This window comes from Dipodomys spectabilis, unplaced genomic scaffold (genome assembly GCF_019054845.1).
Source record: "Dipodomys spectabilis isolate Male_0828 unplaced genomic scaffold, ASM1905484v1 ptg000039l, whole genome shotgun sequence".
In the NCBI taxonomy this organism is placed as follows: domain Eukaryota; kingdom Metazoa; phylum Chordata; class Mammalia; order Rodentia; family Heteromyidae; genus Dipodomys; species Dipodomys spectabilis.
In genome coordinates, this window is record NW_024870716.1 from 538138 (window position 1) to 554341 (window position 16204).

At 50.9% G+C, this 16204-nt stretch overlaps 1 protein-coding gene across 2 annotated transcripts in view; it reads right to left on the reverse strand.

The window, feature by feature from the left end:
- Nucleotides 1-1657: 1657 nt before the first annotated feature.
- Nucleotides 1658-16204, reverse strand: part of Asic1 (acid sensing ion channel subunit 1) — a 29844-nt gene continuing 15297 nt past the window's right edge. The window contains exons 1-10 of one of the 2 annotated variants that reach the window (XM_042677663.1): nucleotides 9023-9849; nucleotides 5627-5777; nucleotides 4899-5026; nucleotides 4239-4389; nucleotides 3976-4032; nucleotides 3393-3546; nucleotides 2600-2691; nucleotides 2101-2180; nucleotides 1916-2020; nucleotides 1658-1780 (exon numbers count right to left, since the gene is read on the reverse strand). In XM_042677663.1, the coding sequence (XP_042533597.1) occupies nucleotides 1676-1780; nucleotides 1916-2020; nucleotides 2101-2180; nucleotides 2600-2691; nucleotides 3393-3546; nucleotides 3976-4032; nucleotides 4239-4389; nucleotides 4899-5026; nucleotides 5627-5777; nucleotides 9023-9679 (1680 nt within the window). In that variant the 5' untranslated portion in view covers nucleotides 9680-9849 and the 3' untranslated portion in view covers nucleotides 1658-1675. Of the gene's footprint in view, nucleotides 1781-1915; nucleotides 2021-2100; nucleotides 2181-2599; nucleotides 2692-3392; nucleotides 3547-3975; nucleotides 4033-4238; nucleotides 4390-4898; nucleotides 5027-5626; nucleotides 5778-9022; nucleotides 9850-16204 lie in introns of those variants that run through there. The other variant, XM_042677664.1, reaches the window with a different exon arrangement.

A 16204-nucleotide genomic window follows, 5' to 3' on the forward strand; every position in this document is an offset into this window, starting at 1 on the left:
GGAGACAGAACAGCAAATCTTTCAACTCCCCCTTTAGGTCTTGCCTCTTTCCTCCCATGACCAAACCCTGACTCACCAGGTGGGCTTGGTTGGACATCAGGTAAGGAAGGGAGGCTGGGAACCCAGAAGGAGGGAAAGGCCACTGACTGAAGACCTCAACTTCTTCCTGTGGGCACCCACTGCCCTAGCTGTGGGAGTCACCAATCCGCAGCTCCCTTCTGTCTCTTGACTTAGTGTCCAGCATAGTTCTCTACCCGCTACGTGGGGCTACCTCTGTAGCACTCCTTTCTTGGGGAGACCACAGTCAGCCAGGCAAAGGACATTGGGATAGGAGGAGCAGGGGAAGGGAATGTTAAGGCTGCAGGGAGGGCAGAGGGTACCTGGGATTGAGGGGAGAGGGTGAGGCCAGAAAGAGGCAGAGCTTGTGATTCACAGCTTCCTTTATGTCGCCACCAAGACAGTGCGAAGGTTACAATGCGTGTGTCGTCTCCTTGTGCTTCTCAGAGGGATGTGTGTACACAGTACAGACACCAGGGGAGAGTCCAACTGTTTATACAGGCGAAGGCATTCAGAGACCAGGAACAGGGGAGAAACACAGAAGGAGGAACTTCTTTTTGGAGGGGTTGGGGGGGTGGGAATATCTGGGAAGATGGTTCTCTGAGACAAAAGGATGGAGACAGACAGGGTTAGAGGAAAGTATATACAGAGATATAGCAATATAGAGTCTGTATCGTATAGAAATAGAAAATGCAGATGAGGTTGTTGAAAGAAGCAAATGAAGCTGGAGAAGAAGACTTGGGAGTGTTCCATAAGAAAATTTATGGATGTGGCCCTTTGCAAGGGCCTCTGGGAGGGAGGCCAGTGAGGTCAGGCACCAGTGCCCCTCTCCCTGAGCTGGAAGCTAACCAGCCAGGTCTTTTACAGGATGTGGAGGAAGGCTGCCTCTGGGAAGGAAGTCTCTCCAGCAGCTTTGGAGTGGGGGAGAGCTCATAGGGATTTAGGATGTGGCCTTCAGCACCGGAGCCACATCATGTTCTCTTCTCCACTTCTTCAGGGGATCCCTGACCCCTCCCCTCCCCCCAGAAACTTCACATAGTGTGAGGGAGCGGGACTGGAGATTTATTTTTCTGCCTGGAGATGAGCTTGGAGGGGGGAGGAGTGGACCAGGGAGGGGGGAAGTCACTGGTCTGAGAGGGTCTCCTAAGGCTGGGGAAGCCCCCTCAATAGCCCTCCCCCCCTTAAGGTACATTCTCTGGTTTGGGGCCTGAATTCCAGGCCCCAGGGATCCCCTCTGCCCCTCACTGGGAGGGGACTTTGGTGACTGGTGGCAGCAGAATGTAGGTGGACACTCAGATGACAGACAGAACTCAGGCTGGGAGCTAGGGGCGGCAGCATGGAGCAGGGAGGGGCAGCCTGAGGTCCTTTGCCGAGGTTTTCTCCCTCTTTCTCTCTTTTTTCTTTTTCAAGATTAGTTTAGTTTTGTTAAGATAAAAAGAATGAGATAGAGGCAGGGAGAGGTCTTCTAAGGTCAAGACTCCTTCCTCACCCAGGCAAGAGGAAAAGGGCTGCCCAGGAGTATGGGAGAGTCCTCAGGGCAGATGTGGGGGGGCCGTTGGGGCCCCTTTGCTCTCCTCGCCCTCCCCACCTAGGCCTTTGGTACAGTGGCCTGCGGGACTCAGCAAGTAAAGTCCTCAAATGTGCCTCGGGCCGGATGGTGAGGTAGGATGTTGGCAGCATACGTCATCCCGGCCGGATGGCCCCGGAGGCTCTCGCAGGGGTTCTAGGGGAAAGACACAGAAGAGGACTGGTTATGAGGACCTAGGGAGCCAAAGGAGAAGGTGTCTCTGGGAGAGAGGGTGTTCATGGGGTGGAGGAAGGGTCTGGCTGCAGGGTGCCCCTTGCTCTGGTCCCTCACATGTCTTTTGACGTCATCCAGGCTGAGGGCCACGCCTTTGTCTGCGCTGCTCCTCTTGGCCTCTTTCTGGCATTTGCCTCTTCTGCACAGCTTGTGCTTAATTACCTAAGAAGGGGAGAGCGGGGTAGGTGGACTGGAGCCCTGCTCCTCTATAGCCCCCTCCCCCTTCCCCTGTCCCCCTTTACCTCATAGGCATAGTCAAAGAGCTCCAGCACAGTGAGGATACTGGCTCCGATGAATAGCCCCATCTGGCCCCCAATATCACCTGTGGAAGTGGGGGTGGGGATGGCAGGGAGGTGAAGGGGCTCAGGACCCCATGGGGACAGTAAGGCTCCGTGGGGCTAGGGCAGGCCAGCCAGATTCACAAAGGGATTAACAGCCTTCTTAGGAAGTGTTGCAAAACCAGATCCTGACAGTATTTCTCTTTGCTTCTCTACACTTTTTTTTTTAAAAAACATTTTTCTACTTTTTCGAGATGAAAAAGACGTTATTAAGGGAAAAGGACTTTACAAAATATCCCCAAACTCTTAGTCTCCACTTATGTACGCTTTCCTCTTTGCCCATCCCCTTCCCCCATTGCATGCCACACCACAGGGTTGAGGGAAAGGCCCCTAGGGATGGGGCAGAATAAACACCCTGGTTTGGGTGGTAGGGATCCCATGACAAGTGACATCAGAAGCTCACCCAGGAGCCCTGCAATCTCATAGGCTTTCTTCTGCTCAATGGTCTCATAGTTGAGGACTTCAAAGAAAATATCCAGCACCAGAATGTTCTCCCTGTACAGGGGTAGGGAGGAGAAGACCTAGGTTCAAGTCCTATCTCTGCCCCTTGCTAGCCAGGTGACCATAGCAAGTTAGCCTCTCTGAATTTGTTTCTGTACCCACAAAACCAGATCCAAGCTGGGAATTGGTGGTTCATGCTTATAATACTAGCTTCTCAGGAAGCTGAGATCTGAAGATGGGAGTTAGAAGCCAACCTGGGCAGGAAACTCTATGAGACTATCCCCAGTTAATCATGAAAATAAGCCAGAAGTGGAGCTGTGCTTCAAACGGTAGAGCTATAGCCTCCAGCACAAAAGCCCAGGGATAGCACCTGGGCCCTGAGTTCAAGCCCCAGGACTGGCACACATATATTTATACACAAAATGAGATGCAGATGGACAAGTTCTAGAGTTGTGAGGATAGATGAAATGGCATAGAGAAAAAGATGCTTTACATACTGGCAGAGGGAGGAGATCCTAAATACAGCATGAGGGTGGAGACAGTGTAAAGTGAGGAGAGAGGACAGAGTCTTTCCATTGCTTGTTCTGGCCTGGTTTTCTCTCTGTACACCCCCCAGCCCACACATTTTGGTTGCCATGTGTGTCTTCCCTGGGTTTATCTCAACTTTCTCTTGCCTGCTGAGCCCTCATCAAAGCCCACTTATACCCTCCACTGTCCCTGTCCACAGACCTTGCCCAGAACTGTGGAGCTCTTACCCTATGTACTGCTCAGACTTGTTAAACTTCTTGGCCAGGTACTTGGCGGAGGCTTTGCTGGGGATCTTGACCATGGACAGCTCCTTGCTATAGCGGGTCAGGTTGCAAGGCATTTCACACACGCAGTATTCTTGGTCCTTCTCCACCAGGAAGTCTGTGCCCAGCCAGGTGACAGGCGCTGGTTGAGTGATATCCTTCTGCCACCAACTCTCAACAGAAAGATTCTGGCCCTGCCCCCACCAAGGGCCCCTGAGCCCCCTTCTGTTTTCCTGACCTGCCCTTTTCCCTCAGCCCTGTCTCTCATAAGTATGTATTCTGCCTATGTGCCATTCCCTGAGGATCTGTGATGGTCAGCCATCTTGAGTTACTTATGAAAGAGACTGGAGGCCCTTCCCAGGTGACCCCACCCTGTTCATTTTCCATAGGGACCTGTGAAAATGCTATTCTCAGCATTCAAGTCAGACACGTGTGTGGATGCAGTGGATCAGAGCTGTCTAGACTGAGACCCTTATGCACGTGGCTGCATTCTGACTGCTCCAGGATAAGGGCAGGGGTGAGGGGTGGGGCGGGGGGAAGGACTCACCCAGGGCAGGATCTGCACACTCTTTGTACTGCTCTGGAGTGCAGTATGGGGCGTCCCCTGGAGGAGAAGACAGTGGTTGCAGGATGGAGTTTAAAGGGGTTGTGATGGCAGAGTCCACCCTTCCTGCCACCCATCCCTGTGGGCACAGGCAGGGACCAAGGGCAGATGATGGTGAGAGAGGTAAGGAGTGGGCGTGGGGAGGAGGATGGATGGGAAGGAGTTGTGGAGGGGCAGGATAAGTGCTGGGAGCCTGGAGGCCTGACCTGGCATGTGCACCATCCGGCAGTTGCAGTTCTCCACCAGGTACCGAGTCTCACAGTCGATGCGGCAGGCGGTGATGCTGTAGGAGTCGAAGAAATCCGAGTCCATGGTAACAGCTTTGCAGGTGCCCCAGGGCGGGGGTAGGTAGATGAGCTGCTGGGAGAGCGGGGAGCTGGGGAAGTGTGGGGACCTCTTCCCCCCAAGTCACCTTGATGGACTTCTCTGACAAGATACGGAATTGGGGAGCCCTACCCCCTTCCCCTCCATGGCCTCTGAAAATCTCAGAGTTTGTAGGTCATTCATGCTGCTTATCATCCTTGCTGTAGCTCACCTGTTCCTCCTGTTATCAACCACCTACCACTCTATCTTTCTTCCTTTTTTTTGTGTGTGTGTCAGACCTGGGGCTTAAACTCTGGGCCTGGGTGCTGTCCCTGAACTTCGTTGCTCAAAGCTAGCCCTCTACCACTTGAGTCGAAGTTCAACTTCCAGGTTTATTTGGTATTTAATTAAAGATGAAAGTCTCACAGACTTTCCTTCCTGAGCTGGCTTTAAACCATGATCCTCAGATCCCAGCCTTCTGAATAGCTAGGATTATAGGCGGGAGCCACTTTATCTTGAACCCCTCACAACCCCACCCTAGAAGCAGCCTTCCACCCTCTCACCCGCTGCTCCTGGCAGGACACAAAGGTTTGAAAGCCTGGGGCCACACCAAAGCCCAGCTGGTCGATAAAAGGAGGTTCATCTTGACTGTGGATCTGTACTTTGATGCCCGCTTCGAAGGACGTCTCGTCTATGGGAACAAAGGGGATGTGGGTTGGGAGGGCTCCTGAGCCCTAATCTCCTTCAGAGCTGGGGACAAGGAAAGCATATGACCTTCCCCAGAAGTTAAGCACTAGGACTGAGTGGGAGGTTATCTTTGGGGTCTGAGCCTACTCCCCAGCCTCTTGGGGTTACCAGCTCCATGCGGCTTCAATGACATGCATTCAACACATTTCTTTTCTTATCTGGTGTTTGCTAAGTTTTAAGATTTCAAATTCTCCCAGAGTATCACAGTCTCAGATACTTGCTCCAATTCTCCTCCCTTTCTCCTTCCTCCTCCCCCCCTGCCCCCAAGGCCCCCTGAGACCAAGACAGGCAGTCAGCCCAAGAAGAGAGGGAGTTATTTATAGAGTGAGTGGCGGCTGCTGATGGAAGAGGATGGCTGGTTACCTTGGAGAGTAACTGAGACAGGAAGGGGAGGGGGGAGTCAGGGAAATGAGAGTGTGGATGTCAGGTAGATTCAGAGATGGAGATAGAGACGGATCCCTGTATCAGGTCCCAGACTGGAGGCCTAGTAGAAGTGGGGGCCAGGAACAACAAGGCAGGGGAGGTGGTGAGAAGTGTGACATACCAGTCTCCCCCCACACGGGCAGGTACTCATCCTGCTGGATGTCCAGCATGATCTCCAACCCATTGCCAGTCCCACCCTTCATGGTCTTCAGCCGAGGCCGCCCATCTCGGCCTGAGTTGAATGTGTAGCACTTTCCATACCGTGTGAAGACCTGATGAAGAACAGAGTGGAGAGCCTGAGTTTTTCCAGTACCCCCTGCCCCGCCCCCTAGAGGTTCTCCCCAGCTCCCTCCAATGATGGAATCACACTGCTCTTCAGGAATCGGCAGCTCATTCTCCATTTGTTTCCCTCTCCCACTTATTCTCCATCCTTTTGTGCTCTGGAGAGCCACCTTCGTGGGGTACATAGCCTGAGCGTTTGGCCAATGGGAACTACAAGTAAGGAATCAAGGCAGGAGGAGAAAGAGACTGGGGTACTAATCCTTCCCTGTCCCCTGACTGTTTGTTTTGCTGGTTGTGGCTGTAAATATGGGCAGGAATGGTAGAGTGAGAGCAATTTCCCACTATTGCTAGCTGCCACACCCTCACTGGCTTCCTTAATCCTGTCTACAGCTCTGTAAACAGTTTTTTGTTTGTTTGTTTGTTTGTTTTGTTTTTGTGTCCGGGTCGTGGGCCTGAACTCTGGGCCTGGGTGCTATTCCTCAGCTCTTCAGCTTAAGGCTAGTGCTCTACCACTTGAGCCCTAGCACCACTTCTGGCTTTTTTCCTTTTTTGCTTATGTGGTGCTGGGGAATCGAACCAGGGCCTCAGGCATGCAAGGCAAGCGCTCTACCACTGAGCCACCTTCCCAGCCCTGTAAACAGTTTATTAAAGTCTTCTCAATTGGACTATCAAGTGCCAATCTGTACATATGCATGCATGCCCACGCATGTGCACTCTCCTTGAACTGTTTTTTTTTTGGGGGGGGGGGGATCCGGTTGTGGGGCCTGAACTCTGGGCCTGGGCGCTGTCCCTCAGCTCTTCAGCTCAAGGCTAGCGCTCTATCACTTGAGCCACAGCACCACTTCTGGCTTTTTTCTTTTTGCTTATGTGGTGCTGAGGAATCGAACCCAGGGCCTCATGCATGCAAGGCAAGCACTCTACCACTGAGCCACCTTCCCAGCCCCTCTTTGCCAATATTCTAATATGAACACCTCCACCACCAAGAGTCTATGCCTGACCTCTGAAGCCTCTGAAATAGTGCTTCTCTTCGGTGTTTCACCCCAGCCACTAGAACTCCTGTTCTCCCCAAGACCTTGCCTCTAAACCTAAGCCCTTCAAAACTAAGCTTTTTGGGCCAACTGCTATTGGCTCAAGCCTATAATCTTAGCTACTCAGGAGGCTGAGTTCTGAGGATCGCAATTGGAAACCAACCTGAATGGACAAGTCCCTGAGACGCTTCAATTAACCATTAAAAAGCTAAAAATGGAGGTGTGACCAAGGGGTAGAGTGCCAGCCTTGAGTGAAAAAGCCCAAGCGAGAGCTCAAGGCCCAGTACACACACACACACACACACACACACACACACACACACACACACACACACACACACACCAAAAGAATAAAGAAAAGCTGAGCTTTCTGGTTTCCTCCAGCCATTAGCCCTTTTTGTCCACCATTGTCCCATTATCAATGGAACCTGAAGCGGTCCAAGTTCCCATGCCAAGAACCATCCTCATCCATGCCCCCACCACTCGAACTAAACAACAAGACATGGAATGTTGGTAAAGCTCTTGCAGAGTTTGAAGGTATCAGAGGATATCCCAGCCATGGGATGGAGTTTCTGTTTTCTCTTCCTTCTGTGCCCACAGTAGCTCTTATCACAGCCCTGATTTCAAAGCTGCCTGGGAAAGATTGAACTAATTCTTTTTATTTTGCCAGTCCTGGGGCTTGAACTTAGGGCCTGGGCACTGCCCCTGAGCTTCTTTTGCTCAAGGCTAGCACTGTACCACTTGAGCCACAGTGCCACTTCAGGCTTTTTATATGGTACTGGGGAATCGAACCCAGGGCTTCATGCATGCTGGGCAAGTACTCTACCACTAAGCCACGTTCCCAGCCCTGAACTAATTCTTTTCCTATGAACTTCCTAAATGTTCCCACAAAAGAACTACTGCTAGATGGTGACATAGGAACAAGCAGTGTGAGTGGGTATAACTGGGAAGTAGCATTTGACTCTTCTGTCTACCTACAGCTTTCTTTGTTCCCCTCCAGTATGGAACTGAAAATCAGAGAACATTCCCATATTTTTAGAGTGAATTGAGAGAGATAAAACACAGGAAGAACTCTAAGAGTTCCCTATAGCCTCCCAGAGCCACTGTCAAGTTTGGAGCATGCAGCCACAGGCTGAACACACACCTAGGCCTACTCTCCATTTGGGGTGGTGAGAGACAAGGGGTTTTTTTGGGTCCGGTCATGGGGCCTGAACTCGGCCTGGGTGCTGTCCTTCAGCTCTTCAGCTCAAGGCTAGCCCTCTACCACTTGAGCCACAGCGCCACTTCCGGCTTTATTCTTTTTGCTTATATGGTGCTGAGGAATTGAACCCAGGGCCTCTGGCATGCAAGGCAAGCGCTCTACCACTGAGCCACCTTCCCAGCCCCAAGACAAGGTTTTTGAGGCTCCCTGGCTCTGTGGGCGGGGCTGTTGGGCAGTGGATCGCTGCTGCCACCTGGTGGTTCTCGGATAGAATTATCTGTTCTACCCTCCTACAGCAAGGAAGACAGGTTAACCCTCTCCTGGCCTCTCTGAGGTACAGTGGCCAAAAACTCCTAGTGTCCTGTATGTCTACATCCATCCAAAGACTGAGGTTGGACTGAAGTGACACCCACCAGTTCCTACATTGGAGAGGAAGCTGGCATCAGGTGATTGGGGGGGAGGTGTAGGGAGGAAAAGTCAGTACCTTGGAGGGGCTGGAGAGGAGTCAGGCCAGACAGAGCTGGAAGCTGAATTGGGGGGAAGAGAAGGTGGCAGTTGGTCCCTTAACAGAACCCTAGACCTCTGGGTGGGAAGGTCAAGGGGGAAAAATGACTCTGGGAGAAAGGTCCCTACTGCTTACAGCTAGAGGCCATTGGATTTAGAGGAAACTTGTATTCACTGAGACAGGTAAACACACAGATGACCGAGCAACACACACGTTTCACAAGTCCCTGCTGTAGAAGTTTTTGACCAGGAGTGGGGTAGAGTAATGATGGGACCAAACCTCCTACTTCCCTGCCACCCCAAAGACCAAATGGCTCTTGCCTTACCATCTACCCAAGCGGTGATAATCAAAAATAGTTAACAACTGGCCAGTATTGGCAGTCACCAACAGATCAGAAGCTGACCTCATAGACCAAGGTCCTGGGCCCCGGAAGGTGAGGGTCAGGGAGAGTCCTGGAAGACAGTCTTGGGGGTTAATGTGCTAGGTATGGGCCCCACTCACCACAGAGAAGTTGTGAGGGCCACAGGGCCCTCCGCAGTAGGAACAATAGAGAAGCATGTCCTCCAGCCGGTGGCAGGAGCGATTGTAGAAACGGTGCAGGTTAAAGGGCTCCCCAGAAAAAGCCTCTGGCCCAGGTGGAGCAAGGGGTACCCCAGGATCATCACTTTCATCCAGCCCCAACATAGGGGCCAGGTAGAGCAAGTCGGGGTAGCTGAGCTGGGACAGCCGCACGGCATTGGTGTTGCAGAGGGTGACCGCGGGAAAGGCCAGCTCGGTAGAGGCCACTTCATCTAGCAGCGTCACGTGCGGGTAGCTGAGGTAATAAGCAACGCGGTCCCCTACCTGGCAGAGGAAGGCACCCAGTGCTATGACAAAGGCCACTGCCCACAGAGCCTGCCTTGGCCCTAGACCCCCTTCCACAAAGATGTGGTTGGCCCCATGGAGGGTGCAGCTGTTGGCAAAGGCCACCAAGTCCAAAGGTAAAGCACCCTCATTGGCCTCTTTCCCCGACACCTCCTTTTCCTTCTCTTCTTCCTCCTCTTCAGATTCTGAGTTGTCCCGCTGCTTCTGCTGCTGGGGACCCCACACATCTCCCAAGGACCCAGAGGTCTCCTCTCCGGAGGAGAAAGACAGAGAGCAGAAGATCTGGATGGGCATCTTCTCCAGGGGGCTTCCTGGCCCTGGGAGATTGCCAGGAGGCAGATGCGGAGGGCTGGGTGATGTGATCTCAGGCAGGGTCTAGCAGGGACAGCCACCGAGCCCTTGAGCCAGGCAGTGAAGACTGCCTGGCTGGCTGTCCTTGCTCACCAGAGCTTGTATGGCAGTGTGGCTGAGTTGGGGCGGGGCATGGAGGGAGGGACCAGCCTACCCTGCCAGGAGGGCGGGGATCTGTGCTGATGAATAATTGATGGCACTAGGAAAGAGGCTGATGGAGGGGGCGGGGAACTGGAGCCCCTTCCTGTCATTGATTCCAGCAGGACATAGAGAACTGAAGACATGGTTGAAACCCCAGAAAAGCCTAAGACTAGGACTCCTTTTGTCCCTTCCCCAGGCAAGGTGAGGCTAATAGAGTCCTTGGCTTTCAGTACCAGGATGACCTCAGCTGGCAACAGTCCCGCCAGGACACACATGCCTGCTCTGTCACTTGCCAGTCTGTTCCTCAATGTGTCCCCTAGTTTCCCCACCTCAATTCTGGCCCTCTTTGTTATTCTTGCCGTGGTTCCTTGGTTTCTGTGGGATAGCCTAGTCTCATGCACTATGTAGGCACTCTCCAGACCTCTCCTGCCTTTCTAATTCCTTGACCTAATCCTTGACCCCTCCCCCCACATGTTTCATTGCCCCTCAATTCTTCCAATCCAAGCTGAAACTCCCTGCTCTCTCTACTTATTCCTTTGCTTCTCAGTTTCCTTCCAGGCATAGTCCTAGTCCCAATTTACTCACTCCATGAGCCCCCAATATCCCTGAAACCCCTTCCTATCCACCACCAAGTTCACTCCAGCTAGCTTGTGACGCTCATCCCTTCCTTCCTACCACCTCTTCCTCCTCCTCTTCCTCCTTCTTCCTCTCTCTCTCTCTCTTATTTTCTTTCTCTCTCTCTTTCTTTCTTTTTTTTTTTGGGTCCGGATGTGGGGCCTGAACTCTGGGCCTGGGTGCTGTCCCTCAGCTCTTCAGTTCAAGGATAGCACTCTACCACTTGAGCCACAGCGCCACTTCCAACTTTTTTCTTTTTGCTTATGTGGTGCTGAAGAATCGAACCCAGGGCCTCATGCATGCAAGGCAAGCGCTCTACCACTGAGCCACCTTCCCAGCCCCCTCTCTCTTTCTTTCTTTCGTGAGGCTTGAACTCAGGGTGGACACTGTCCCTCGGCTTCTTTTGCTCAAGCTAGCGCCCTACTACTTGAGCCACAGTGCCACTTCCAGCTTTTTCTGTTTATGTGGTACTGAGGAATCAAACCCACGGCATCATGCATGCTAGGCAAGCACTTTAACACTAAGCTACATTCCCAGTCTTGGGCTGGCTTTGAACTGCAATAATCAGATCTCAGCCTCCCAAGTAGGTAGGATTACAGGCATGAGCCACCAGTGGCCAACTCTCTTTTTTGTCAGTTGTGGGGCTTAAACTCAGGACCTGGGTACTGTCCCTGAGTTCTTTCCCTCAAGGCTAGTGCTCTATCACTTTGTTTGTTTGTTTGTTGTTGTTGTTGTTTTGTCAGTCCTAGGGCTGGAACTCAGGGCCTGGGCACTGTCCCTGAGCTTCATTTGCTCAAGGCTAGCACTCTACCACATGAGCCACAGCACCACTTCCAGCTTTTTCTTTTTATATGGTACAAGTGCACTCTACCACTAGATCACATTCCCAGCCCCTGCTCTGTCAACCACAGCTACACTTCCAGTTTTCTGGGTTAATTAGAGGTAAGAGGTTTTTGTTTTGTTTTTTATGTGCCAGTCCTGGGTTTTGAACTCAGGGCCTAGGCACTATCCCTGAGCTTCTTTTGCTCAAGGCTAGTATTCTACCATTTGAGCCACAGCACCACTGCTAGCTTTTTCTGTGTATGTGGTACTGAGGAATTGAACCCAGGACTTCATGCATGCTAGGCAAGCACTCTACCACTAAGCCACATTTCCAGCCCAGAGGTAAGAGTCTTATAGACTTTCCTGCCTGGGCTGGCTTCAAAATGCCATCTTCAGAACTCAGCCTCTTGAGTAGCTAGGATTACAGGTGTGAATTGCCAGTACCTCCTGGCTTAGACTCCCCCCACCCCCTTTCCTTCTCCTTCCTCTCTGACCTCCAGTTTTACCTCATGTCAGCACCCATTCCCCAATGCTGACTGCACTTAGAGCCCTCCCCTCCCCTCCCCTGCTTTTGTGGCTTGTGGGATGGCCCAGGTTCCATTAGCAAAGGTCTCTCATTGACCACAGACTCATTTCTGGCCAATTCCCGGCACTGGAGGAGGGATTTTGTCTCTTGTAGCTGAAAAGCTTGCTGGCAGAGTACCACTTTCTCCCCTGCTTGTCCCTCCCAGCATGCCCCTCCTCCAAAGTTTAGAAGAGAAGTTCGAGGAATTGTTCCCCAGTGAGTGGAAAAAACTGATCAGTGCAGTCATGGATCAGCTATTGGGAAACTACTTGGGCCTCTTAAACTCTCAGATACCCCAATCCCTCAGTCTTTAAGGTAGCCTCTATACTATTCCCTGTCCCCAGGCCTCTGGTCCCTCAATGTGCTCTCATTACCCAGGTCCAATGGTTGAGGAACTTGAGCTACCAGCCAAGTCTCCAGGGTCAAGAAGGTGACCTGGGGAGGTGGGGAGAAAAGCGGCGGAGTGAGGAAGGAATATAACAGATGCATCTTTCCCCTACAGAGCCAGAGGAAGAGCAGTAGGGGCTGGACCAGTCAACCTTGGTTTTTTAATTCCTTGGCCATTCCATCATCCTGGGTCATGCCCTCCAATTTCCCCATCTCCATTTGCAGGACAGACCCTAGAGTGTGATGGAATGGGAGGCAGGTTCCAGGTTCTAGAGGAATTGACTCTGGCACAGAAGGGGAAACTTTGAGGTCTGAGCCCTTTCCAGCCTTACACCACTATCCTCAGATAGGCCTCTAATTCTGGGTTCTGTCCCTAAGTGTTGTTGCTGTTGTTGTTATTTAGTTTTTTTCTCCAGGCTAGCTAGCCCTTGAAGCACAGCTCCACTTCTGGTTTTCTGGTGGTTAATTGGAATGGAGTCTCATGGACCTCCCTGCCTGGGTGGGTTTCAAACCATGGTCTTCAGATCTCAGCCTCCTGAATAGGTAAGAATTATAGGTGTGAGCAACTAGTCTCAAATTCTTTTATCTAAACAATGGCCTCCAAGGTGATGCTCTAACTCCCTGAAAGTTCTTGAGTCCACTGTCCATTCTGCTGCTTACAGACCCTGTCTAATGCCCCAGGCCTCCTGGTAAAATTCACCCCCCAAGGTGAACCCTTCTGCTTTACCCCAGCATTCAGCCACTTGGGCCTTCCTCAGAGGTACTAGGCTCATCCAGAGTTCCTGACTTCTTCTGGCTCTATTTAAAGAGGTTCGGTTCATTTTTCGTTTCTTTTCTAAGACACAGAGTCTTGCTATGTTGTCTAGCCTGACCCCGAACTCCTAGTTTCAAATAATTCTCAGCCTCTCAAATGGCTGAGCGACAAGAAGAAGCCACCATACCTGGCATCCTAGTCATACATTATGTCCTCCAAGAAGCCATCTCTGACCCCACAGGACACAGTGCCCACCCAAGGAATAGAATGAATGTGCAGCTCTGCTCAAGGCCCATCAGGTATGAGTAGTGACCAGTAGCTCTCTAAGGGAAGAGACTCTGGGAGTAAAAGATCAGAATCTGGTGTCCACAAGGAACAAACATTCAGAAAAGGCAAGAAGATGTCACTGCCAGAAGTCAAGAGAGAGAGAGACCTGCCATTTTAAGCTCTTGTCTTGGCCTTTTCCCATATGAATCCCGGGCTGGCTTTTGGGTTTCCTGTCCCGTGGGCATCTTCTGCCCCTCTCCTGGACTTCAGCTGTCAGAGGGCAGGGTCCTCTTGCATTGCACCTCTTCAGGAAGTGTTTCAGTGGTGAGAGCCAAATTTGGGTTGGAGGAGGAAGGACAAGCTAGCCAACGCTGAGGCAGGGAAGGCGGACCTTGCGTTTTGTGCCCACTAGAGGGCATTATCCCCTTCTAATAGCCATCCTGCAGGTGGCTGTAGATTGGACGCCTGGAGGAAGGCAATTACTAAGTCACAGGGATGGCTTCCAGTGTGGGGACTCCACTAGAAGGAAGGCTGTGCAGACCAGAACAGTGTCAAAGAACAGCCATTTGGAAGAGCCATTGCTCTTCCCCCCAACTCCAACACCAAGACCTACCTCACCTCACGCACATCAACACACACACACACACACACACACACACACACACACACACACACACACACACACACACACCCCTGCGTTCCCTCTCCTTCCCTATATCTTGGTTCTTCTAACATTACCAGTTACTTTCATCTCCCTCAAGTAGACAGATCCAAAATATCCCCATGCTGTGGAAGTAAGGACTATAGCACAGTGCATTTATAGACTGCAGGCTTACATAGAAGGCCCCAGGAGGTGACTGAGTGTATCAAACCTCCCAAATTAGGCTACACTCATTTCTGAATCTGCCACCCAAAGATGCAGCCTTTCCTCATCCCTCCCATCAGTGCTTTTCTTCAGCTATGGGACAACCCAGGGCTTTCTGACTTCCTCTATGTCTCTGTACCTATCATTATTGGTGTAGTTGGTTGGTGGTTTTCACCTAGTTCCTTGTAGGATCTCTGTACAACCCCGACAAAGAGGGAGGTGTGGGGAACTTCACCACCACTGGACAAGTGAGGAAACTGAGGTACAACAACCTATTTTTTTTTGTTTTATTGATCATGGGGCTTGAACTCAGGGCCTAGCTGCTGTTCCTGAGCTTCTTTTGCTTAAAGTTACTGCCTTACCACTTGACCCACAGTTTTACTTCTGGTTTTTTAGATATTTAATTAGAGGTAAAAGTCTCATGGCGTTTCCTTCATAGGCTGGCTTTGAATTGTGATTCTCAGATCTCAGCCTCCTGAGTAGCTGGGAATTCAGGCATGAGCCATGATTGCCAGCTACAACAATCTATTTAAATCTTGTGTTCTGCTAGTAACAGGTTTGTGATTAGAATTAGGTCATCTATCTCTAAATCCCTTCCTTCTTCCTTGACTCATTGACACAAAGATTAACAGATAAGGGTCCATATTTTCCTCTTATAGAACTCACTTTCCAATGATTTAAACACACACACACACACACACACACACACACACACACACACACACACACACAAAATACCAGGTACCAGTGGCTCATGCCTATAATCCTACCTGCTCAAAAGGCTGAGATCTGAGAATCAAAGCCAATCTAGGCAGGAAAGTCCATGAGATGCTTATCTCCAATTAACTAGAAAAAAAAGGCCAGAAGTAGAGCTGTATCTCAAGTGGTAGAGCATTAGCCTTGAGTGAAAAAGCTAAGGGAGAACATGAGGCTCTGAGTTTAAGCTGCAGCACCACCAAACTATGAGACATGCTGGTAAAAATCATAATATAGTTCTATGGGTGGGGGAGGGAAAAGGACAGGGGCCCCTGATCCAGAAATCAAGGAAGGTTTCCTGAGGGAGTAATGTTTGAATGGAATGTAAAGAAAATCTATTGAGGTGGGGGTTGTAGCTACAGAACAGAATGTGTATAAAAGTCCTGAAGAAGGAGAGCTAAGAGAAAGCAAGTGTGTCTGGAAAGATAGATATAAGCAGGCAGACACCGATCATGCAGACTTTGAAGGTAAGGTTTCTAGCCTAACAGCCATGGAAGACACTTTGTGGAAGGATATCAAGCAAAGCTTTGGTTTGGCTGGGTGCTGGTGACTCCTGTATGTAATCCTAGCTACTCAGGAGGCTGAGATCTGAGGACCATGGTTCAAAGCCAGTCTGGGAGGTAAAGTCTGTGAGACTCTTCAATTAGCCATAAAAAAGGTCGGAAATAGATCGTGGCTCAATTGGCAGAGTGCCAGCCTTGAGCAAAAAATCTAAGGGACAATGTCCTGGTTTCAAATATCAGTTCTGGCATACACACACACACACACACACACACACACACACACACACACACACACACACACACACACACACACACACACCAGCTCTGGCTGCAAAGTAGAAGAGCCATAGTGGTTGATAGAAGTCTTGTCAGGAAGCCACTGTTGAGGCAGAGGTGAGGCAAGGAGTGGTAGGGAGAGGGGAGAAGTTTGGGAGGCAAAGCTGATAGATCCTGTCAGGAGTTGGCAGCTCCTATTAAGGTATGTGAGGGTGGCACAGGACTAGGGCAGATTTCCGGTTAGCCTGTCTGGGTGAGTGGTAGGTGGCTCACTAGATCAAGGCAAGGGGAAAGGGTTTGTTTGAGGGGAAAGGATTTGTTTGAGAGGAATGAGTTTGGTTTTGCCCATGCTGATTATGAAGAAGCCTTGAGGACATCCAAGTAGAGATGTTAAGTGGGAAATTGGCTATTGGGGCTGATGTTAGAAGGGAAGAGCTGGCCTGAGACAGCAATTTGGCAGTTGTCAGTGTGTAAATAGTAATTGAAGTGATGAGTGAAGATGAGACTGCCCAAAAAT